Genomic DNA, 25,134 nt, shown 5'->3' on the forward strand with positions numbered 1-25,134 from the left:
GACCCAGACTCCGGCTCTGCCTGGACCCATTTAGGAAGAAGAAAATTGGCACCGGGTTATGTGCATATATTTACATCACACTGGTGAACGCTAAACATAAAAAAGTCAATGCCTAATTAAGTTTGATATGAAAATATTTTTCTTTTATTTTATCATGATTATAAACTGGGTTCAGATATTTGAAACAATTAATAACTCAATATATAATGTTTTTTTTACATGTGTATAATACAAATTAGTGCTTTACAATTCAAAAATAAACACAAAATAAATGGTTCCAAATAATACAGAATTAATTCCCCTTCAACGCGTTTCGGCTATTAGCCTTCCTCAGGAATTCTGTATGTGTCAGTTGATACTAAAAAAAGGAATCATATTTACAATTAGTCTTATGTCCTTTGACTTTCAAATATCAGCGTTCGTTCAGTTATGTTATCAAAATGACAGTAAGTCTATAATGCAGTTTTAGAATAGAGGGACTACTCTGTCACTGTTTGGTCTTTGCTCAGTCTGCCTGTTCTGTTAATCTAAAATGCTTTCTATGTGCAACCTTTCTATACATATATCTACATTACTACTCCCAAACATTTATTACAAATATACACTATATACAATAATTGAAACACGCCACAGATTGAACAGAGATGTGAACATAGTGATTCTAAGTGGGATCAAGGGATACGTTTCTGCATATAGCTGGGCTGGAAAGGAAGCCCTTTTTATTTGGGTGAGAGCTGGACTCATCTGCCTGGACCCATACCTCAAAGCCAGTGTCTTATTTGTTTGACAGGCCTATAGAAGGAGACACATTGTTGGGATCTATGGACCCTTATGGTTATCAGCTCCCTGATTAAGAACCGGACAACTGGTATGAGGAGCTGGTGGAGACAAGTCGGTTTGACACCTATCCTGTTACTTGTCAGGTCCCTCCTCCTACTGTGGCTACAGAGGAGGTATCCTATTTTGCAATGGTGGCGTGGGGATGTTAAGGTCTTGAACCTTAACCTCCCCTCAGTGGCAGTCAATGTGCACGTATTCATGGATGTCTTTCAACAAGAAATTAACCCCTTCAAACCCTTACTCACATTCAATGAAGCCCTTACTGACGTCCTACTCTGGGCCTGATCCAAACCCTGCACTGGGTCCCATGTGAATAGGACAATTACCCACCGCCATTGCCCAGCATCTCACTCCAGAGAGCTTGGTGGTCCAAGCCTCTGCATCCAGGCGCGTTCCCTATCTCTCCACTGGATAGCGAATAAAAGGGTCTGGATAGCTTTGGTAAGATAATGTTCTTTTCCACCAGCCCAGCACTGCCTGTTTGGCCATTATTCCCATACGATATGGGACTCGGTTACGCAAGTGCTGTTTATGGTCTCAAAGGAGGCCTGGGCAATACTCCACTAAATTTACCATAAGGCATGGGCTTGATACCACTGACTCACTGGGCAGAGCAATTTAATCGGTGGTGTCCTATTGTTCCCATGCCTGGCTGAGAACGACTTGCTTTTAAGTGGCTTCCTCATGGACATTGCCTTTGATGGCTCTTGTCTTTTTGGAGATAAGCTGACTCAGGGCTGGATCGCTTTATGGACAGCAGAGCTGCAGCCAGGTGCTTGGGCTTGTATATAGGACCTCACCAACTCCAGTACAGTGCAACATATGTTTCCCCCATGCCATTTATCATGCCTAGGTGGGACCTCAACCTTGTCCTCAACTTCCTGATGTATGCATGATTTGAGCCTCTGCACAATGGCCCTCTTAAGCTACTAACCATCAACACTGCCTTTTTAGTACTCATAACTTCGGCCAGGAAAGTTAGCAAATTGCAGACACTCTGTGCATCTCCTTATACTACCTTGCAACCGTACAAACCGGTTCTTCAGACACATGCCTTCTTCCTTCCTTCCGAAGGTTGTAACTCCCTTCCATTTAGGCCAAACCATCACCTTGTCTACCTTCTTAGCTCTGCCTCAGCCCTCCAAAGAGGAGGTGAGACCCTCTAGACCCAAGAAGAGCATTGGCGTTCTATCTTGACCTAACAAAAGAATTCCTTGTGGATGATCAACTCTTTGTGAGATATATAGGAGCTAAAAAAGGGAAGGCTGTGCAGAAACAGACCATATTGTTATGGATCTTTCAATGCATTAAGATTTGCTACAGTTTGGCCAAGAAGGAGCGCCCTAAGGGCCAGCGGGTACACTGCACCGGGGCCGACGCTGAGACCACTTTGTTATTGCGTGGCGTTCCTCTCCTGGACATCTGCCAGGCGGCAACATGAGCCACCCAGCACACATTCACCAAGCGCTACTACCTGGGCAGTCAAGTACATTGTGATGGTCACTCTGCCCTTTCGTTCCTGCAGGAATTTAATTGGTATAGCAGACCTACCTCTGGGGAAGTATTGCTTGGGTATGCATTCTAACGTAAGGAAGCTGTGGCTAAAAGTCTATTTTAGATGAACAAATTGCTCACCTTCAGTAACTCCTTATCTGGTAGAGACTCTGTCTCACCCCGATTCCTTATTGATCCTCCCAGCTCAGCGCATCGATTACAGTTTAAAGAAAAACTATTTTTAAGGCCTTAGCTTGTTACACCAGTGGTCAGTTCTCATCGTGGTTCTATGCTCCTAGCATGGAAAGTGGCAAAAGTAACTGAAGGCACTGCGCCGGCGTAGCACCTATATAGGTACTGTGCATGTCACCTCCAGTGTGGACAACATAAATGTAGAGCCAAGCGACACCACCTAGCACACCGGGGTACTGCTGGAAAATCTTCCTAATCCAGTCTAATGCTGTACGAATATTCTAAGATAGGGAATCTGTGGCTAGACAGAGTCTCTACCAGTTAAGGCATTACAGAAGGTAAGTAACGTGTTCCTCAGAGCCCCTACTTTGTTGCACACACTTGCATATCTTTAGAGGGGCTGTCACAGCTCTTTCAGTGGTCCTTCCATGAAAAAGCTCTCGGTTATGCACCTATACTATTATTTTTAAATACATTTTTTATTTGTTTTTCACACACATACAACTGTTTGCACTTTATGTACATAATACAATATATTCAGCGCTGATCAACCTGCTCTCCAGTACAGGCTATGCCATATATAATGTAGGTTGGATGGTCATGTTGTACAGTTTGTGGAATATGCAATCAAGCCACCCATATTTTGAGGTGTTTTTCAGGGCAGCTCTAGCTTCATACTCATACCATCACTAAATGCCTAGTACATCTGTTACTACCCCATTCATCCCAACAAGATCATTTTGGGCCCAGGTATCACAGGTATCCCAGCCACCTAGGAAAGAGTAGTGCAAAGGTTGCACTAGTATCTTTGTATTATTGGGCACACCCATATTGTGTGATAAAAATTGCCCAGTGGTGTTTTGCAGTGCAGGACGAGGGTGTGGTTCCTTTTGTTCCTCTTTGTGTGCCAATAGTTTATCCTATGTAAATACTTACGTTGTATAAGCCTGAGGCACATGTCGACTGCTAGCACCATAGCGATTATCATTTCTGCTACCCAATTGGCATCTTCCAGTGTACCAATGTCCCACTCTCAACGTTCTTTCAATGCTGCCATGTTGTGTCTAATATGGTAATATATTTTGGATGACTTGTCTAAAATTTAGCATGTTTGTATTACTAATGGACAGTTAATATTTCAGAATGTGTCCTCTCTTTTAGTTATCTATGTATTTGAAGCATTGTCTGGAAAGCCACATGGAGATGGGAAACCCCTTACCCATAAGGTAAAATGTTTTTTTAAATCATATTTTCTGTCTAATTGTAATTCACTTATTTTATTAATTCATGTGTAAGCCAAGTTCCTTGGTGATTATGTTTGTAAAGAGTTAATTAAATTCCACTTTTTAAACTATAATATCTTGAAAACTGTACTTCTCTTGGGTATCAGTTCACCTCTGGTTTACTTCTCCTTCTCTCCTCTTCACCAAAACGTGCACATCATGTTGGGTCATCCAGTGCTTCTCAGTTGGTCCCAATGGCTGATATCATAATCTTAAACAGAATAGATCAGAGCTGCATTTATTAGTTCAGATTTTCTTCAAAAAGCACATAGAACGCTGATAGACAGTTCAAGATTTTTGTATCTCAAGTGTGTAAGGAAGGGAAATAGATGAGTGTAAATGCCCACACCTAATAAGTAGAGCTAACAAAGTAACTAAACCACATGGAAAATGGATGGATGTTATCAATGGAATAGGGGCTGCTATGGATCTCAGCGATCCATCAAAATAAAATGATGTTTGGTTCTTCTAGGCCCCAAGAACGTTTTTCAGCTTGTTCTACAGTGACTGATAGTCTTGATGCAGAACCCAGTGTTTTATTTATTTATTGAGATGTAAGCATAGTTATCCAATACAGTGTTCTATATAAAACCAGATTTCCTACCTCTTCTCTTTTTTCTTGTTACCCCTAACTTCCCTACTCCTTCTCTCCTCCATGTAGCCCCCACACAAGCAAGACTTTTCCCAGATTGAATGTAAGGCTCACCATTTTCCCCTCCATCTGTAGATCATGGGCCTTTCCATGGTGCGCTAAGAGTCAGTAGTTCTAATCTAAGGTTCTTGGTCTTTCTGACTTTTTGTGACGTGTATCTACTCTCAGCAGATGATCGATAAATGGCTTCCATATACTTTCAAGCTGTTTGTGTTGATCACTTCGACAATACATTACTTTTTCCATAGCTACCACCTTCCAAAGCTTAGTAGGAGGTCGGACTTTTTCAAGTCTGCTGCTATTAGCTAGCCGATAAAAAGGGGATGATGGACGGAGCGTTTGAACAAATCAAACACTCACCCCCAGTCAACTGATCTGGGTTTAATCCATCACCATTCTTTAGTTCACTCAGCCACCCCAGTTCAGTTCCCATGAGGCACAGGGTCAGAGCTGATTTGCATATAGCCAGTGTCTAACCCAGGGTGGTGGGGAGTCCAAAAAAACGATGGATTTAGGCCCAGATCCTTGTACTGGGGTGAATGTATGACATTGTTCTACATTCGGTCCATCAACTGTGTTTTTTGCAATTTTCACCCCGAGTGGGCTGGGTATGCTCAGACGTGAGTCCCAGGCTCTCCACACCACTGGAGTCAAGCTATCCAGGCTGATGAAGGCTGATAGCCAGAAACCGGTCCTTGGATGCTTGATTCCGGTCTGGGAAAGACATGGCTTGGTAGTTCGGACTGGACTGTTCCCATGAGGCACAGGGTCAGAGCTGATTTGCATATAGCCAGTGTCTAACCCAGGGTGGTGTGGAGTCCAAAAAAACGATGGATTTAGGCCCAGATCCTTGTACTGGGGTGAATGTATGACATTGTTCTACATTCTGTCCATCAACTGTGTTTTTTGCAATTTTCACCCCGAGTGGGCTTGGTATGCTCAGACGTGAGTCCCAGGCTCTCCACACCACTGGAGTCAAGCTATCCAGGCTGATGAAGGCTGATAGCCAGAAACCGGTCCTTGGATGCTTGATTCCGGTCTGGGAAAGACATGGCTTGGTAGTTCGGACTGGACTGTTCCCATGAGGCACAGGGTCAGAGCTGATTTGCATATAGCCAGTGTCTAACACAGGGTGGTGTGGAGTCCAAAAAACGATGGATTTAGGCCCAGATCCTTGTACTGGGGTGAATGTATGACATTGTTCTACATTCTGTCCATCAACTGTGTTTTTTGCAATTTTCACCCCGAGTGGGCTGGGTAAGCTCAGAGGTGAGTCCCAGGCTCTCCACACCACTGGAGTCAAGCTATCCAGGCTGATGAAGGCTGATAGCCAGAAACCGGTCCTTGGATGCTTGATTCCGGTCTGGGAAAGACATGGCTTGGTAGTTCGGACTGGACTGTTCCCATGAGGCACAGGGTCAGAGCTGATTTGCATATAGCCAGTGTCTAACCCAGGGTGGTGTGGAGTCCAAAAAACGATGGATTTAGGCCCAGATCCTTGTACTGGGGTGAATGTATGACATTGTTCTACATTCTGTCCATCAACTGTGTTTTTTGCAATTTTCACCCCGAGTGGGCTGGGTATGCTCAGACATGAGTCCCAGGCTCTCCACACCACTGGAGTCAAGCTATCCAGGCTGATGAAGGCTGATAGCCAGAAACCGGTCCTTGGGTGCTTGATTCCGGTCTGGGAAAGACATGGCTTGGTAGTTCGGACTGGACTGTTCCCATGAGGCACAGGGTCAGAGCTGATTTGCATATAGCCAGTGTCTAACCCAGGGTGGTGTGGAGTCCAAAAAAACGATGGATGTAGGCCCAGATCCTTGTACTGGGGTGAATGTATGACATTGTTCTACATTCTGTCCATCAACTGTGTTTTTTGCAATTTTCACCCCGAGTGGGCTGGGTATGCTCAGACGTGAGTCCCAGGCTCTCCACACCACTGGAGTCAAGCTATCCAGGCTGATGAAGGCTGATAGCCAGAAACCGGTCCTTGGATGCTTGATTCCGGTCTGGGAAAGACATGGCTTGGTAGTTCGGACTGGACTGTTCCCATGAGGCACAGGGTCAGAGCTGATTTGCATATAGCCAGTGTCTAACCCAGGGTGGTGTGGAGTCCAAAAAAACGATGGATTTAGGCCCAGATCCTTGTACTGGGGTGAATGTATGACATTGTTCTACATTCTGTCCATCAACTGTGTTTTTTGCAATTTTCACCCCGAGTGGGCTGGGTATGCTCAGACGTGAGTCCCAGGCTCTCCACACCACTGGAGTCAAGCTATCCAGGCTGATGAAGGCTGATAGCCAGAAACCGGTCCTTGGATGCTTGATTCCGGTCTGGGAAAGACATGGCTTGGTAGTTCGGACTGGACTGTTCCCATGAGGCACAGGGTCAGAGCTGATTTGCATATAGCCAGTGTCTAACCCAGGGTGGTGTGGAGTCCAAAAAAACGATGGATTTAGGCCCAGATCCTTGTACTGGGGTGAATGTATGACATTGTTCTACATTCTGTCCATCAACTGTGTTTTTTGCAATTTTCACCCCGAGTGGGCTGGGTATGCTCAGACGTGAGTCCCAGGCTCTCCACACCACTGGAGTCAAGCTATCCAGGCTGATGAAGGCTGATAGCCAGAAACCGGTCCTTGGATGCTTGATTCCGGTCTGGGAAAGACATGGCTTGGTAGTTCGGACAGGACTGTTCCCATGAGGCACAGGGTCAGAGCTGATTTGCATATAGCCAGTGTCTAACCCAGGGTGGTGTGGAGTGCAAAAAAACGATGGATTTAGGCCCAGATCCTTGTACTGGGGTGAATGTATGACATTGTTCTACATTCTGTCCATCAACTGTGTTTTTTGCAATTTTCACCCCGAGTGGGCTGGGTATGCTCAGACGTGAGTCCCAGGCTCTCCACACCACTGGAGTCAAGCTATCCAGGCTGATGAAGGCTGATAGCCAGAAACCGGTCCTTGGATGCTTGATTCCGTTCTGGGAAAGACATGGCTTGGTAGTTCGGACTGGACTGTTCCCATGAGGCACAGGGTCAGAGCTGATTTGCATATAGCCAGTGTCTAACCCAGGGTGGTGTGGAGTCCAAAAAAAACGATGGATTTAGGCCCAGATCCTTGTACTGGGGTGAATGTATGACATTGTTCTACATTCTGTCCATCAACTGTGTTTTTTGCAATTTTCACCCCGAGTGGGCTGGGTATGCTCAGACGTGAGTCCCAGGCTCTCCACACCACTGGAGTCAAGCTATCCAGGCTGATGAAGGCTGATAGCCAGAAACCGGTCCTTGGATGCTTGATTCCGGTCTGGGAAAGACATGGCTTGGTAGTTCGGACTGGACTGTTCCCATGAGGCACAGGGTCAGAGCTGATTTGCATATAGCCAGTGTCTAACCCAGGGTGGTGTGGAGTCCAAAAAAACGATGGATTTAGGCCCAGATCCTTGTACTGGGGTGAATGTATGACATTGTTCTACATTCTGTCCATCAACTGTGTTTTTTGCAATTTTCACCCCGAGTGGGCTGGGTATTCTCAGACGTGAGTCCCAGGCTCTCCACACCACTGGAGTCAAGCTATCCAGGCTGATGAAGGCTGATAGCCAGAAACCGGTCCTTGGATGCTTGATTCCGGTCTGGGAAAGACATGGCTTGGTAGTTCGGACTGGACTGTTCCCATGAGGCACAGGGTCAGAGCTGATTTGCATATAGCCAGTGTCTAACCCAGGGTGGTGTGGAGTCCAAAAAAACGATGGATTTAGGCCCAGATCCTTGTACTGGGGTGAATGTATGACATTGTTCTACATTCTGCCCATCAACTGTGTTTTTTGCAATTTTCACCCCGAGTGGGCTGGGTATGCTCAGACGTGAGTCCCAGGCTCTCCACACCACTGGAGTCAAGCTATCCAGGCTGATGAAGGCTGATAGCCAGAAACCGGTCCTTGGATGCTTGATTCCGTTCTGGGAAAGACATGGCTTGGTAGTTCGGACTGGACTGTTCCCATGAGGCACAGGGTCAGAGCTGATTTGCATATAGCCAGTGTCTAACCCAGGGTGGTGTGGAGTCCAAAAAAACGATGGATTTAGGCCCAGATCCTTGTACTGGGGTGAATGTATGACATTGTTCTACATTCTGTCCATCAACTGTGTTTTTTGCAATTTTCACCCCGAGTGGGCTGGGTATGCTCAGACGTGAGTCCCAGGCTCTCCACACCACTGGAGTCAAGCTATCCAGGCTGATGAAGGCTGATAGCCAGAAACCGGTCCTTGGATGCTTGATTCCGGTCTGGGAAAGACATGGCTTGGTAGTTCGGACTGGACTGTTCCCATGAGGCACAGGGTCAGAGCTGATTTGCATATAGCCAGTGTCTAACCCAGGGTGGTGTGGAGTCCAAAAAAACGATGGATTTAGGCCCAGATCCTTGTACTGGGGAGAATGTATGACATTGTTCTACATTCTGTCCATCAACTGTGTTTTTTGCAATTTTCACCCCGAGTGGGCTGGGTATTCTCAGACGTGAGTCCCAGGCTCTCCACACCACTGGAGTCAAGCTATCCAGGCTGATGAAGGCTGATAGCCAGAAACCGGTCCTTGGATGCTTGATTCCGGTCTGGGAAAGACATGGCTTGGTAGTTCGGACTGGACTGTTCCCATGAGGCACAGGGTCAGAGCTGATTTGCATATAGCCAGTGTCTAACCCAGGGTGGTGTGGAGTCCAAAAAAACGATGGATTTAGGCCCAGATCCTTGTACTGGGGTGAATGTATGACATTGTTCTACATTCTGTCCATCAACTGTGTTTTTTGCTATTAGCTAGCCGGCAGCAGTTTTGAGGTGGTTAACACATGTTATTGTTTTTGTCCTTCCTCACATTCTAGGGTCTCTGAGGCCCACTAGAAGGGCATCCAGTGAGTCAGATGTCGAGAATCCAATAATGCTCTTTATCCGGTTAAGAACATCCTTCCAAAACAGGATCGCCAAATGTTCATATTAAATCCCTTCTCCTGTCCACATCTGCAGCAAACGATTGTGTATTCGTGTAGATCTCTTTTCATCGTTGTAGGGATAAGGGACCAGTTGCATCGTTTTATACAGCCGTTCTCTGTGGATGATTGTAGGCATTGTGTATGTCCTCCCTCAGCCAGCGACTTTCCACATTTAGTATCTCCCTCCTTAGGACCTTTCCCCAGGTTTTCTGTAGGTGTTAATTTACTTGCTTTTACTGCTTTTTTTAGTAATTTGTAAATGTTTAATATTACTGGGCATGTGATGATATTTTTTTCAGAGGCTGTAGGTTTTCTTTTATCATGGGTTGAAGCGCCCATTGGAATATTTGCTTGTTGGTCAATCTGTCTATTTCAGTGTTTTTATGGTACCCTTCAGGAATTAAGCCACCTAACGTAGGCAATCTCCAGCTTTCTAATGCCTTCCCCTCTGTTGCTTGAGTTCTGGGTTCTGGTGAACGGGTGTGAAGGGTGATGAAAAAGTTGTGAATCCCAACCAAATGTCAACAGCGCCCTGTGTTTTCATAATTGTGCTTAGTGTATCACTGGTGTATGCATTTTTAGGCCTAGTGTCTTGGCAGCCACAAAACCTTCCATAGTGGTCATCCTATCACTGCCCTGTCAATAAATACCCAATTTTTTCTCTGTCTGGCATTGATAGTCCTCCCTTATTACTAGATGCCATCATTATTTTCCTGGTACCCTAGCCCTCTTCCCATTCCACACAAAACATTTTATTTGTTTCTGCGAGGAAGCTTTTTCCAACTTTCGAATGAGGTTGGGCAATGTCTGAAGCAGGTACAGAATCCACCGCAGGACATTCATTTTTTCTGGGGTGATCTTTTCTAGCCATGATTCCGGGAGATTGCTCTCTGAATTTATCCTGTTGTCTTTCCTTTTTGGTCATAGACCAATTAGTATGCAACTTTCTGGATAGGGAGGCAATACCTAAGTATCTTATATATGAAACAGCCCATTTGAAAGAACATTTTTCTCAGTCAAGCAACTTCCTCTTGTGATATCATAAAAGTTTAAATCTTAGATTTATCACTGTTAATGTAAAATCCTGCAAAATTCTCAAAGCACCCTGGCTGATGTTCGAAAGTCATCAGAGACTCTACGGGTTTAGTAAGCATCAAGAGAATGTAATCTGTGAAGAGACATACTTATGTGTCTTACCCCTAAACTCAACCTCAGATATTATCAGATCTTCTCTCAACAATGCTGCCAGCGACTCTATAGATAGTACAAGCTACAACAGTGAGAGTGAGCAGCCCTGCCTAGTCCTTTTCTGTAATATCACCGGTTCCAATCAGTTTCCATTCACTAATATCCTTGCTGTAGGAGCCCTGTAATTTGCTAGTATCCAACCCTTCATTTCAGCCCCCAAAACCATCTGTTTTAAATCTTTACACATGAAGCTCCAGCTGATGTGGTCGAACTCCCAGTTAATGTGCAACCCTCCTGATGTCATGGATTTGCCTACCCCTGATGAATCCTGATTTGTAAATAAGATATTTGTCTAATCTATTCACCTAGACTTTAGTAACAATTTTGACATCTAAATTTAGGAGTACAATTGGCCTATAGGATATTTTCCAGGCTTGGGTATAAGTATTGCTTCAGCTACATTCATGGTCTGATTGACTGCATTCCCCTCCCCAAAGGTATTGAAGAGCAGTGTAAGATATGGAGCCTGATGTCCTCTCAATCACTTATAAAACAGAGCCAAATAGCCATCCAGACCTGGTGTCTTCCCCTTTTTTAGCGTTTTAAGAGCTAATAACACTTCCTCATTATCAAAGGACGTATCTACATACATTCTCTGCGCTGGGGTCAGGATTGCAAGGTTACATTCTTGTAGTTAACCTTACCCCTCGTTTTCCTGTTCGTACTCTTTAGTGTAACGCTCCTGGTAGAATTGCCTAAAGGCCTCAGTTTGCCCCTCTTTGCCCTGTAAGAGCTTCCAAGCACATCTCTTATCTCTACTAAGAATGGTTAATTAGTCCACCCCCTAATTTGGTGGGAGAGGTACATTTTTTTTCTGGATTACTACAATATATTTTCAGCTTTGCTGGTGTAAAGGGCATTCAGCTGTCTTTTCAGTCTATCTTCCGTACCCTTCCAGCTGTAGCTTTTGTCTTATTAAGCTGCTCCACTTTCCTTAAGTGTCCTTGAATTTTCCCTACTTCTGACTTCCTCTCTCGTGTATTTCTTGTTTCCATGACTATCAGGGTGCCCCCAATCACTTTTAGGGTGTCCAGAATGGTCAACGGGGAAGTGGTGTCCTCTATGAGAGTGAGTATAAAGTCCTGTATTTCTTTTCTCATTTCCTGTAAGTTGGTGGACTCTCCTAAAAGGTAGTCTTCAAGGTGCCATCACCTACACGATTTTCCACCTATCCCAATTCTCATTCTAAAACCACATCAAAGTGGTCAGAAAGAAAGGGTAATATCATCATTCTCCACTATCTGTTTTCTCTCAATATTATTATTATTATTATTAAAACCATTTATTAAGCGCCTGGTTACCCAAAAACAGGGTGTCCCCGCGCTAGACACTACACAGAAAGCCAAGAGGACAGAGCTGGGGAGGGCAACAAAACCTAAAAGAGGAACAAGATTAGGCCTGAGGGAAGAGAAGAGTTTTGAGCTTTCTTCGAAACATACTGTTTAATAAGGGTTTTATCCACTAAAGTGTAGCCAGTCTGCTGTAGGTCCTGTGTACAGCAGAGACAAAGGAATAATCCCTATTTGTCCTGTGCATTAAACCCCAAGCATCAACCTGACCCAGCTCGTCTGTTAAAGCCTTCACCTTTTTGTTAGCTGGTTTATAGATGAGTCCCTGGGAGTTGGATCAATCCAGATCTCCACCCCAGACCAGATTTAAGCCCTCCACACCACTATCTCAACACACAGCAAGTGTCACACCTCCCTCAACATCGACCGCAGGAATCCATACTGACCTGTATTTTGAGACATCATCATTAAGTAGGGAGATTTTCGTCCACACAATCTTTAACTAAAGAATCAAATACTGTGCCCTTTTTCTCGTTTAGTTATATTCGTATCTGGTCAGATGAGTAAAGTTGGGTTGGATCTTTTTTTTTATGTCTCAGTCTTTATTGGTCTACCTTAAGAAGCTAAGCCTCCTGAAACATGGCTACATGTGGCATAGCCCCCTTGATAGGCATCCCCATTATCTGTCTTTTAGTGGGAGATTTGAGGCTCCTCAGATTCAGAGTGAGTAGCTTCATCATTTGTACAGTTCAGTGGTTGTCATGCCTATTATTAGTGTAGCAAATCATGCTGATATCCCTCGCATGTGTGTGTCCCTATGTCCTCCGCCTTCCACCCTCTTCCCCACCTTAAAACGACTGCTTTGCAAACGCTTAATAACAGTCCCATATTGCCCCCCTCCCACACTGCATTTACTCACCCCCTCCCCTAGTTTGACATTATACAGTGTGCCTTTCTGGGGTCCTCTGGAAGCTGTCTTTGATTCATGGTGCCATCTTTTCCTAAGGGCCATGTTCACTGGGGAATTACTTGTATTGTTGTCCTTCAAATGCTACCGACATGGGGGCATTCATAAGCTCTGTACGTAAGATCCTGTATGTCCTTTCTACTGAAATTTACAGTTATTCCTCCAGTATGAGGTGTTGCACCACTTCTCTTAATTGACGTTATCCTGTCAACACCTTTCCAACAATATCTGTAATTGATGCGGGTGCCCATGTTATGATACTATATGTCCACTCATCTGGGTGGTATCATTATTTTAGATCGTTACTTGTTGGCTTCTCCTTTTTTGTGGTCCCTCGAGTGTTGTCTTTACTTTGGTTCTGAGGGTGCCTTATCCACCTCAGAATAGGTTAAAATTGTCCCCACCTCCTGTGCTGATTTTATCAACCATTTCCCTGTCATTCCATTTAAACATTATGCCTTCAGAAAACATCAACCCGTATCTTACCTGCTTTGCATTGAGTGTTTCCACTACTAATTTTGCATAGTCTACATTTTGCTAGGGTCGATGTACTAGATCCTGGAATAGCACTGCTTTGCTATCTCCACACAGACTAGTTATTTGTGATTGTCCTGCCCTAGGTTTGAATCTTTCATTTGGTAGGAGGACGTCTTCATTGCTGTGTTACAGTCATGCTTTCTCTTTGAAATTTTTCTTCCCCACTCTGTGCACCCTCTGGATACCTATGGGGACGTCATCTCCCTTGTGCAGTATATGTGCTTTTTGGTTTATATCAGGCGTGATTACAAAGATTGTTCCATGGATTCAATTCTCGAGTCAATATTTTGTAGGTCTCTTTTAATGTCAGCCACATGTGCCCCTAGTTTTTATCTAAGTTTAGTGGAGTCCCTCCTTTAATGTTGTGTCCAAATCTTTTTTTATTCGGCCAGGAAGCATTTCGGGCCCTCTTTAGAAAGAGTGAGTGCTGATTTGGCTGCCATTCAAGTTGGTATCCCACTCTGTCTTCTTGATTTCATGGCACTTCAGGGCACCTGGTCAGATGACAAAAAAGTATCATTTGGTCGGTCAAGGCGCCATTCCTTGACTCAACATGAGATGGCTAAAATGCCCAACTCTTCTTCCTCATAGGACTCCATGCCTTGTCACTGTCAAGCCATATCAGTATGGTTCATTGCAGGATGTCACCATATTGTCCTTGTTGCGCAGCCTGCCCCTCGCCCTCACTTCCTAATTCCTCAAAGGTCTTTAACAGTGTTTCCAATTGCTGCCACTAAGACATAATATTTCCTGTCTTCCCTTAGGTTGTGTGGGGTCTAGGCATCACTTCGCAACCTGCAGTGCCACCTCTAAGGCCCTCAAACATAACCTCATATATATATATATATATATATATATATATATATATCTATCTCTCTCTCTCTCTCTCTCTCTCTCTCTCTCTCTCTCTCTCTCTCTCTCTCTCTCTCTCTCTCTCTCTCTCTCTCTCTCTCTCTCTCTCTCTCTCTCTCTCTCTCTCTCTCTCTCTCTCTCTCTCTCTCTCTCTCTCTCTCTCTCTCTCTCTCTCTCTCTCTCTCTCTCTCTCTCTCTCTCTCTCTCTCTCTCTCTCTCTCCACGTATTTCTTCTTGAATGCTCAGTGTCTCAGCTGTGAGAACTATAAAATGCCAAATGTTTGCTTGCTGTAATAGTATTGCATGTTCCAATTTTAAAATATAAAACAATAAAAATATATTTTTTAAGTCTCCCATTGAGTGGCAGGTCATAGTGCTACCATCTTAGCTCCGCCCATCCCAGTCTTTTTTTTTTTTACATTTGTTGCTTTCATTGTTTTACTTTTGTTGTTTCTGGCTTGAGAATTATGTGTTGTTTTAATGGGTAATACCTATTTATAAAGAATTCGCTACATGTGTTTGTAAAGCTTTTATAGTCTTTCATATTCTTTTTTTCTGACTTCTGTATGTGGTTTAGAGATCTTGGCAGTATTCCCCCAGTGAGGTTTTTAGCAAGAGAGACACGACACCAAAGCCTCGATCTGCTCAAATGAGATACACACACCGTGTACTCCTAATGACAATGTGGGTCGCTACTACCCCCACTAACCAGCCTGCAAGGAGTCCAGCTGTAGTGGATTAAAGTTCAGGAGTACAGCCCTTTTTATCTGACCTACTGTTGGGATGATGACTACCTTCTATTGTGAAATTCTTGGGGGCCTCAACTGATGAATTTTGGTTAATTCCAAAAAGCCCCTTCTTCCTCCACTTTTTTTGTCAACTCCTTTTGGTGTATAGGATGTCATCCAAGAAGGCCTTGGTGTTCAAGCCATGTGGCGCCTGTCACTGCACCATGTCGGTCACGGACCTGCATTTAGTGTGTCCTTGGTGCCTGAACCGCGACCACGACTCAAAGTCGTGCTCCAACTGCTGGGCGATGGCGCCGAAAGCTTTGAGGGAGCGGTCCCTTAAACTGTTCACGGCCCGGCGTCCGCCACCACGGAGGTCATGTCGTCGGTCTTGATCCCAGTCCAGGTCTCCGTCGAGAGGAAGGTCCAAGCACCGTTCCGGCAAATCAAAGCCTTTTTCGTTCGAAGTCAGCTAAGAGGCACCACAAAAAGCCCATGAACTTGAAGCGTGCTTAGACTTCACCCCCCCCCCGTCCCACGGTGCAGTGGAGGAACCTCGGCATCCGAGGCCCCGCGGAGTGGGCACCTGGATCTGCTCCGGGCTTCCCTCCCTTTCCGGGAGCAACCCCCACCCAGCTCAAAGAGTTTAACTGTGCCATTTGCGTCACATTTGGACTGTCTGACCCTGCCAGCGTGCCTTTGGACCCCGCAGGCTCAGATAATAGAGGTGTGTCCCCATGGGTGCCGCGGCTCCAGCACACTTCCACAGCGACCTTCCCTGGCATTGCATCCAGCGCTGAGGTCTTCAGCGCCGCCACCCCAATCCTCATACCGGATGGCACAGAGCCGGCCTTGCGTTCCCCGACACCGAACCAGTGCCAGCGGACCTCACGGCTCCATGTAGTTCAATCTGTTCTTTTCTGAAGGGTTGGGGATGGATGAAGAGGATTGGGAGGGGGAGCAGGATCCCTTAGAAATCCAGCAGTCGCAAGAGATGGACCGGTATGAGGAATTGGGTGATGCCAGTGGTTTGGACATCTCCCAGACTCCGGCATGTCTCCTCCTACCCTGGATATGGATGAGGAGGTATCATGTGGCCATGGTGGTGAATAGAGCTCCGGAGGTCCTGGACCTGCAGTTCCCCACTGTGGCAGTCAAGGCTAACTTCTTAACAGAAGTCTGCAGCCTGGGGTCTCCAGCTCGGAACACTTGCTGCCTTTTAATGAGGCATTGATGGATGTCCTCCTGGCTACCTGGTCCCAACCCAGCACAGGGGCTTCTGTGATTAGGACGATTACCTGCCGCCATCGCCCTGCACCGGGTGACCCACTTTTCCTCACCATCCACCCCACCCCAGAAAGCTTGGTGGTTCAAGTTTCCTCTTCCTGTAGTGCGTTCCTCTCCACACCTCCGGACAGGGAATCCAAGAGGCTGGAACATATTGAGAGGAAAATGTTTTCTTCTGCCAATCTTGCGTTGCTAGCGGTGAATACCGCATGCCTTTTGGTTAGTTATTCCCATTCTATATGGGATACGGTAAAGGACCGAGCCCTAAGTAGAGTAGTGTGGCTCACTGGTTAGAGGCGGCAGGCCTGAGAGCAGAAGTCAGCCCGGGACCAGGGTTCAATTCCCGACGCGGCAGGGTCGTGGACCTTGGTCAGCGGACTCGATAATTCTCGCTTCGGTGCTTACTCTAATCAGGGGTTACACTCGGCAACTCTGGGCATTAGCTTGCCTAATCTCCACAATCCATATAGCGGTATTGCGAAGTTTCCAGCGCGCAGGTCTTCACTGTGTTGTTGCCCCGCATTGATTAATCTTCAGCTACACTGCACGGAGGTTACCTGTGTACGTTCCCCGCCCGACCGCCCGCCTGAGTAAACATGTGGATGTGGCATTTGTTTTAAAGTTCCCTCGAAATTTACGAGGCTCCAATTATTGATCAATGGTTGTCACATACGGGTGACGGATACTGTAACGCAAGCGGAAGAAGGTCGGCTTCCAGACTGACTCCTTTACGGAGCTATCTTTTACTGCAGAAGCTGGATGAAGCCTTGATTTATACTTAAAGTGACATCCGTCTGCACACGCCATTTTACTTGATGCATTTCTTCCAGCACCCTCTGATTCTGAGTGTGTGTTCGTAAGCGCGCCACTAAGGTTTCACTGATCAACCCGCGGGTTGAAACTATATATCACCCCGCCCCTCCCTTCACTTTGCACCTGTCCTGATGAAGACCCCACAAAAGGATCTAATTTAGCCTACGCCAAGGGGTCGAAACGTCGACGGCTTTCCTGTTGTATACTTCCGGCACATGTCCCTTAGTCAAGTTGGATGTTTGCTAAATGTGACCGTTGAAAGGGTTTTGTAAAATCATTGCAATGGACTTTTTGAAGACAGAGGCTTCTTTTTGTTAGATTTGGCCTGAGTTATATGCCATTATTGTATATGATTGTTTTCATTTCTTATGATTATGTCTATTTTTCCTTGACTGCACACGGCTTTGAGCACACCCTGTCCTTCACTTCCCTTCCTTGGGGCTTTTTGAAATCGTGTGGATATATTTCCAAAGTGGTATTGTAAAATAAATGACAATACGCATATCTATTTGAATTTTTGAATTTGTGAAAAGTGTTAACCAACTACGGTTGGTTGTGTGTGTACTCAACACCTTCTCCTTGCGGGGACCCCTTTATACACATACCATAGTACGCCCAGGTCCCCGCGACTGCATGGGTTCAACCCCCCTTTATGTAATGTAATCTCCACAACGGCCCCACCAATTCCGGGGATGCCTGGCTCCACCTTGGGGACTCCCAGCAAGGGACCATCCCACAGGGAAAGCCAGGACGGATTCCCCAGAGTTATACAGCGCCGGGACGCCCCGTTGCTGGGGCAGCTGTGCGCTTTACAAGTATACTACATTTACATTTACTCTCCTAAGCTATTTCTGATGGGAGAGATGCAGCGAAGTTTGCCATCAGATGTGGCTTGGACACAACAGACTCGCTAGGCAGAGCGATTTCCACAACGGTGGCCGTCCGTGGCCACGACTGGCTGAAAATGTCTGGCTTCTCAGGGCATGTCCAAGCTTACCTCATGGATGCCCTTCGATGGCTTCTGTCTCTTTGGAGACAAGGCAGATGGCGCCCTTGAGCGCTTCAAGGATTCGCAGACACATCCAAGTCCTTGGGCCTCACTACAGCCTCACGGGCGGCATTAGCTATTTGCTCCTTTCGTGGCTAGGGAAGGGGCTATAAATCGCACCAACCCTTTTCCTGCCAGAGGGCCCGCAAGCTCAGCAGTCTCTGCTGGGTTGTGGACGTGGTTCACCCCCACCCCGTGGGTCGGGAGGCCAGAGATCAAACCAGGCCACAACCCCCTCCTCCACTACAAAACCTTCCTGTTTCGATCCTCCAGGATCATCTACAGCCAGTTAGTGGCAGAGTACGCCATGATCTCCACCACTAGCAGGATATCACATCAGACAGGTTGGTGTTGCAAATAGTCCGAAGAGGTGACGCCCTTCCCTTCGAGACTGCCCCTCCATCCATGCCTCCAGTATACGGTCGGCTGACTGAGGATCACCTTGCCCTACTCTGTGCGGAAGTCAAGACTCCCTTTGCCAAGGGAGCTATAGAGCGGGTTCCCGAGCCAGAAGTGGGCTGTGGTTTTTATTCATGCTACTTTCTGGTCCCAAAGAAGAACTGAGGCCTTCATCTTATCCTAGACCTCACAGCCCTCAACTACTTCCTCAAAAAGAAGTTCAGGATGCTCACCCTAGCTCAGGTCCTATCTGCCTTGGACCCAGGAGACTGGATGGTAGCGTTGGACTTGCAGGACGCCTATTTTCATATCCCCGTCCTGCCAGCCAATTGTCGCTACCTGCGGTGTACGATGGGCCACAAGCACTTTCAATTTGCTGTGGTCCCCTTCTGCCTCACCAGCTCCCCTTGGGTGTTCACAAAGGTGATGCGGTGGTCGCAGGCCATCTGCGGAGATCAAGGGTCCCAGTCTTCCCCTATCTCGACGACTGGTTGTTGAAGGTGAGCTTGCCCCAAACAGTTGTCTCCCACCTCCAGACTATGGCGAGCCTCCTGCATTCGCTGGGGTTCACTATCAACGTGCTAAAGTCACACCTGACCCTCTCTCAGATGCTCCTTTTCATTGATGTGGTTCTGGACACAGTGCAGTTTCGAGCTTATTCTCCTGAACGGCAAGTCTAGGATATTCAGGCTATGTTACCGATGTTTCAGCCTCTAGCCTGGATTTCCTGTGAAAATGTCTCTGAGGCTGTTGGGCCTCATGGCCTACTGCATCCTGCTAGTGACCCATACACAGTGGCACAAGTAAGCTCTCCAGTGGGACTTGAAGTTCCAATGGGCACAGGACCGAGAATCTCACTGATCTGGTTCAGACTTCAGAGGGCACTGCAAGAGTCCTGCCATGGTGGCTAACAGATCGCGATTGGTTCAAGGGCAGACCACTTTCCCTTCCCCACCCAGATCTCACAGTAGTGATGCATACATCCATTCTGGGATGGGGTGGCTATATGGGGGGGGGGAGATCAGATGACTCTGGTGTCCAGCAAAAGGCAAGCTCCATATTAATCTGTTGGAGCTTCGAGCAATCCGACTGTAACTGAAAGCCTTTTTGCTGTCAATAAAGGAAAGGCTTGTACAGATGTTCATGAACAACACTACCGCCATATGGTACTGCAACAAGCAGGGTGGAGTGGTGTCGTGGACTCTTTGTCAAGAGGCCCTGCATATCTGTACTTGGCTGGAACAACAGGGCATTCCCCTGGTGGTTCAACACCAGGCCGGTTCTCTGAACGCCAGGGTGGACGAGCTCAGCCGAAGGTACCTTGCGGATCACGAATCACGTCTCCATCCGGAGGTAGCACACGGTCTCTTTCAGTGGTGGGGAGAGCCTTGGTTAGATCTGTTCGCCTCCAAAGAGAACACACAATGTCAGCTGTTTTCCGCGTTGGAGTTCCCATGGTGGCTGTCGCTTGGCTACCCTTTTTGCCGCGAGTGGAGCTCATTCCTCCTATACGTCTTTACCTCCATACCACTCCTGTCCAGAGTGCTCAAGAAGATAAAGAGCGACTGAGCACACGTTATTCTTGTAGCTGTGGACTGGGCACGGAGTGTTTGGTATCCCGAGCTTCTATACATGAGCATTGATCCTCCGATCAGGTTGCCCCTTCGGGAGGATCTGCTATCACAGCAGCAGTGGCAGCGCTCCACCAAACCTGTCCAACCTCCCCCAACTTGCATGTAGATTGAGCGGCGACAGTTGACGGCTTTCGACCTCCCTACCAAAGTCTATGAGGTTATTTTGGCAGGTGTGGCGCCGCGGCCAGGGCGACTGACGCTGGAATCTGGGGACCACGGTTCGATCCCCGGCTCCGGCGGCAGGTTAGCCCAGCACCATGTGACTCTGGGCAATAGCTCGCTTAATCTTCCCGACGGCCCCCAGCGCCTAGAGACCCTTACGGGTGATTGTGCGCTTTACAAATGTGGACATCCAATTCCAAAAAATCAGTATACGTCTGCCGATGGAACGAATTTCGTAAATATTGTACAGACTGGTTTATTGACCCCCTATCTGCTCCTTTATCTGAAGTCCTTCTGTTTATACTTTCCTTGCCCCAGCAGGTCTCTGCTCTGGGCACATTGAAGCGCTGTCTTTCGGCCCTTTCCTCATTTCTTTGACTGCCTGATTAGCCTTCTCTTTTCAAATCGCCTCTGGTGCAGGGATTCTTGAACTAGAATCTATTTATAAAGTTATGAAAAAGTTGTTATAAAAACCAAAGGGCAAACCTTGGTTTTTATTACAACAATTTTTTTATATGTGCTAATTTTATGTACATTTAGTGAATAAAAATTATCATCATAATGAATAACTCAGTGCAAATGAAATATTATTAAAGTGAATAAATATAGTCCCCAAATATTTTTCTTCGCGCACTCCAAGCCAGTTAGTCCAAACCAGCAGTCCAGGGAGTCCTCCATTACATGATCCAACAGAAAGCATGTCTCCACATAACTTGTTTTTCTCTCTCTCCCACTTCCTTAATTGAGGAGAGTTTATTTACATTTTCTTATACATTTCCAACAAAGTTACTGCCAAACAGGAAAATAAATTGCTGATCAGTCACCCATAAAAAATGCTAAAACAACACCCCCATGCTAGTCTTTGATAACATTTGCCACAGTGATAGCTTAAATAGAAACAATGACATTTTTGTACATCATGAATTTGTCAGTCATGACAATGGATATCCTCCAACTTTGCTATGGACACCATTGCCTGTATGATCTCTAAAAACTTCGCTTTACAATATAGTGAGGTCCCATACTACCTTAAAAGGGCACTAACTTTAGCCACTTCTACAAAAGCAAACTGGTAATTACTTAGCCAATAATTGCCCTCAAATCTCAAAAATCTTACAAAGAGGGGTAAAAAGACAACTTTAATAGCTTAATGAGGTTTGGAATCTGTTTTATGAATAATAGCCTACATTCAGGCCACTGATAGGATTGTGTTGGATTTCTTCAAGGGAGTGCTTGCATTATTAGATGAGTAGCAACCTGCAACCCTAATGTTAATCATTCTCATTCTGTTATTGTATCTGCGGCAAGAAAGAATCATGCTTCTACTCCTTCATCTACCATGCCCCTAGACAAGGAGAGTGAGCATTTGGATTCAGTTGTCTGAAAACTCTGTGGCACCTCTGCAGCCACCACCACCATCACCTATGTGAAGACTTTAGGTGCAGTAGTAAGACCAAACGGAAGGACCGCAAACTGGTAGTGTTGCGAACCAACCATAAAACGGAGATACTTCCTGTGCAACTTCAGGATTGGGATGTGAAAATACGCATCCTGTAAGTCGATGGACACCATCCAGTCCTCTTCTTGCAGCGCCTGAAGAACCTGCGCTAGGGTGAGCATCTTAAATCTTTTCTGCTTGAGAAACATATTCAAGATTCTGAGGGCCAGGATAGGACGTAACCTGCCATCCTGCTTGGGAATCAGGAAATACCTGGAGTAGCAACCCTGACCCCCTTCCTGCTCTGGAAACACCTCTATCGCACCTTTTTGTAACAGGACAAGAACCTCTTTCTGAAGCAGAAGTAAATGATCGTCTGTGCAAAACCCTTGGCAAGGAGGAGAGAATTCCCTGAAGGGAAGGGCGTACCAATTTTCTACCGGATCTAAAACCCAAAGGTCCGAAGTGATGAATTTCCAATCTTGTGGAAAATGGGTAAGCTGCCTCCCACGGGACCTACATGATCCAGGATGGAGACTCTAGGGCTGCTTTACCAGGAGGGGTTTGGGAGGTAGAGGAGGAGGAAGAAGGTTGATGCCCAGCTCCACGAAGACAACCTCTGCCTTTACCCCTGTAGCTCTTGTACAGGGGGTTTTGTTACTGTTGCTGTGGCTGTCTGAAACTTCGAAAGGAAGACTTTCCGAAGCCACTGTATCATTTATAACCATAACCTCTTGCCTGAGTCTTCAGACCCAAAGACTTTGCAGTGGCCTTACTGTCCTTAACCCCTTCGATGCTCATGACGAGCTCAGCTCGTCATGAGGTATACCTCTAGGGTGCTCATGACGAGCTGAGCTCGTCATGTCATGACCACACCCATTAACATTATGGCCCAGCACAGGAGAAGGATCTGTCAAGCAGCCAAGGTGTTAAATCTTTGCAGGGCAGAATCAGCCTTCTCCCCAAAAAGTCTAGACCAATCATAAGGAAGATCAAGAAGGGCAGCCTGCACATCGGGAGAGAACCCAGAGGCCCTCAACCATGCATGTCTTATTGTTGCAATGGATGAACCTATCACCCTGGCAACAGAATCCGCCATGTCCAGGCTGGACTGGATGACTTGGCGAGCCGCAGCCTGAGAGTCCGCCAACACCTCACTCAGATTTTCCCTATCTTCTTCAGACAACTTAGGAAGAAGCTGTCTGGCAGAGTGCATTAGGGCATGACTGTATCTACCAAACAGACAAGTCGGGTTGGTAGACTACAGTGCCATGTTAGCTGATGAGAACACCTTCTTCGCAGACTGTTCCAACGTCTTGGAATCCTTGTCAGCCGGAGCCTGCGGAAAAGCCCCGTAGACTGCTTGGAACAAGAAGCCTGTACCACTAAGCTCTCAGGAGAGGGGTAAGATGAATGGAACACTGGATCCCCAGGAGCAGGTCTATATCTTCTGGACACCGACCTTGAAACAGCAGGTGCAGAAAGAGGGTTGCGCCACACATCGAGAATTGGCTTAGTCAGTGCATCATTAAAGGGTAAGAGTGGTTCAACCACTGAGGACGGAGAATGAAGCACCTCTGTTAGTAGATTAGGCTTATACTCGGCCATAGGGAGCTGCAAATCCAAAAGTTCCTTCCAGCCTTCCCGATCACGGAATGGTACGGAGCAACCTCCTTCAAGGGGGAAGCCTTCTGAGAAGCAAAGTTCCACTCTGGAGAAGTATCAAGTCTACGTGCCTCACACAAATCTTCATAACGTGAGGAATCCACTGGCAGATACTGTATCCACCAGAAAAAGCAGTACCAAAGGTAAGTAACTTGTTTGTTTGGCTCACATTCTGCTGACGAGATGGCCTACCTGAAATGGAAACCTTAAAGGGCGTAAGACTGCCGGAGAGGAAGGATCATAAAAAAGCATTTCCACAGGCCCTATGATTCCCACTTTAACCAACAGAGGCTTCAAGCCCCGCAGTGTCCCCAAGGACAACATTAACAATAATGACAGCCTTACCACCAACAAAGATGTCCATCTAAAAGAAAAGGAGATCCCCATCCGTTAGCAGTGGTGGTCAAGCCAACTCACTGGAGACACTGACTCCTTACTCCCCCCCCCCTCTTCTGTTACTCAGTGGGATGAAGCATCTCAAACTTTCTTTAAGAGTAGACAAATTTCACAAAGAACAGCTGGTTCCTGAATATCCCAAAAAAAGTCATTTCAACACCATCTGCACAATCTTTAACATGAGGTCAACCGTTTGCAAAACAGGAGGTTGAGAGGGTTCCTCCTCCCCAAAAGAACTGGAGTCTCTTCCTGCTACTTTCTGGTGAAGAAGGAAGGCCCAAAATTGAGTTCCGACCCTTACTGCATCTCAAACTGACAAACAAATGGGTGCAAAAAGAGGAGTAAGGAAGCTAGCACGCCATTAAACCTACCCTCAATTTTATCAAAGAGAATGGATATGCTATATAGATCTCCAGCATGCTTTTTTCCATTTCCAATTGTGAAATAGCTTTTAAAATCCTGACGGTCATTGTTGGGAAACCGTTACTAGTACAAGGTTCTCTCATTCGGTCTTAAATCTACACCAAGAACTTTTTCGAAGTGCATTGCTGTAGTAGCAGCACCTCTCAGGAGGCACATGTCACAACATGCTCATTAGGATTTCCTGCACACCGTTGCTACCCTGCATCGTCTGCAGTTACATGTCAATTACGTGAAGTCCAAGCACTTAACTGGAGCAGAATCGGACACGGAAAGAGCAAAGGTTAATTCTTCAGAGGATAGACTATTATCTATCCATCTGTAGTGTTGCAGTCCACTGAAAAAGACCCACTGGACAGCAAGACAGAGCACTGTGGTGCACTGCATTTTGCTAGCTCCAAAAGCCAGTCTTAAAGTGCGTCCATTACAGCAATGCCAAGAAGATCAATGGTGCCACTACTCAGATGGTTGGGTGTACAATCTTGTGTTGTTTATTCATGCAGCTCAGTCCCTTCTATAGTGGTGCCATCCACAGAATTTTTGTTACAGAATTGACCTTCATCAAAATGTTCTGATTCAGACAGCTGTGACTGATGACTCGGATCGGTTGGGGTGCCTATATGGATCATCTGCAGATTCAAGGGACATGGTCTTCCAAGGAGGTGTCGTAGCATAGGAACCTGCTGGATCCAAGGGGTGGCCAGCGAGCTAGGGAAGCCTTCCTTCCTTCTTTAAAGATAGAGCAATGTTTGATCAGACATACAATACAACGATCTTGCATTAATTGCTAGCAGGGTAACAA

The 25,134-nt window shown here is 46.2% G+C and overlaps 1 protein-coding gene across 2 annotated transcripts in view; it reads left to right on the forward strand.

Annotated features, from left to right (window-relative positions):
• IFT80 (intraflagellar transport 80) overlaps positions 1 to 25,134 on the forward strand; it is a 326,686-nt gene that overhangs the window by 256,502 nt on the left and 45,050 nt on the right. For both annotated transcript variants that reach the window (XM_078666860.1, XM_078666859.1), the window contains exon 13: positions 3,688 to 3,752. In XM_078666860.1, coding sequence (XP_078522986.1) covers positions 3,688 to 3,752 — 65 coding nt within the window. The remainder of the gene's footprint in view (positions 1 to 3,687; positions 3,753 to 25,134) is intronic.

The sequence above is a fragment of the Lissotriton helveticus genome, chromosome 11, assembly GCF_964261635.1.
Source record: "Lissotriton helveticus chromosome 11, aLisHel1.1, whole genome shotgun sequence".
Lineage (NCBI taxonomy): Eukaryota > Metazoa > Chordata > Amphibia > Caudata > Salamandridae > Lissotriton > Lissotriton helveticus.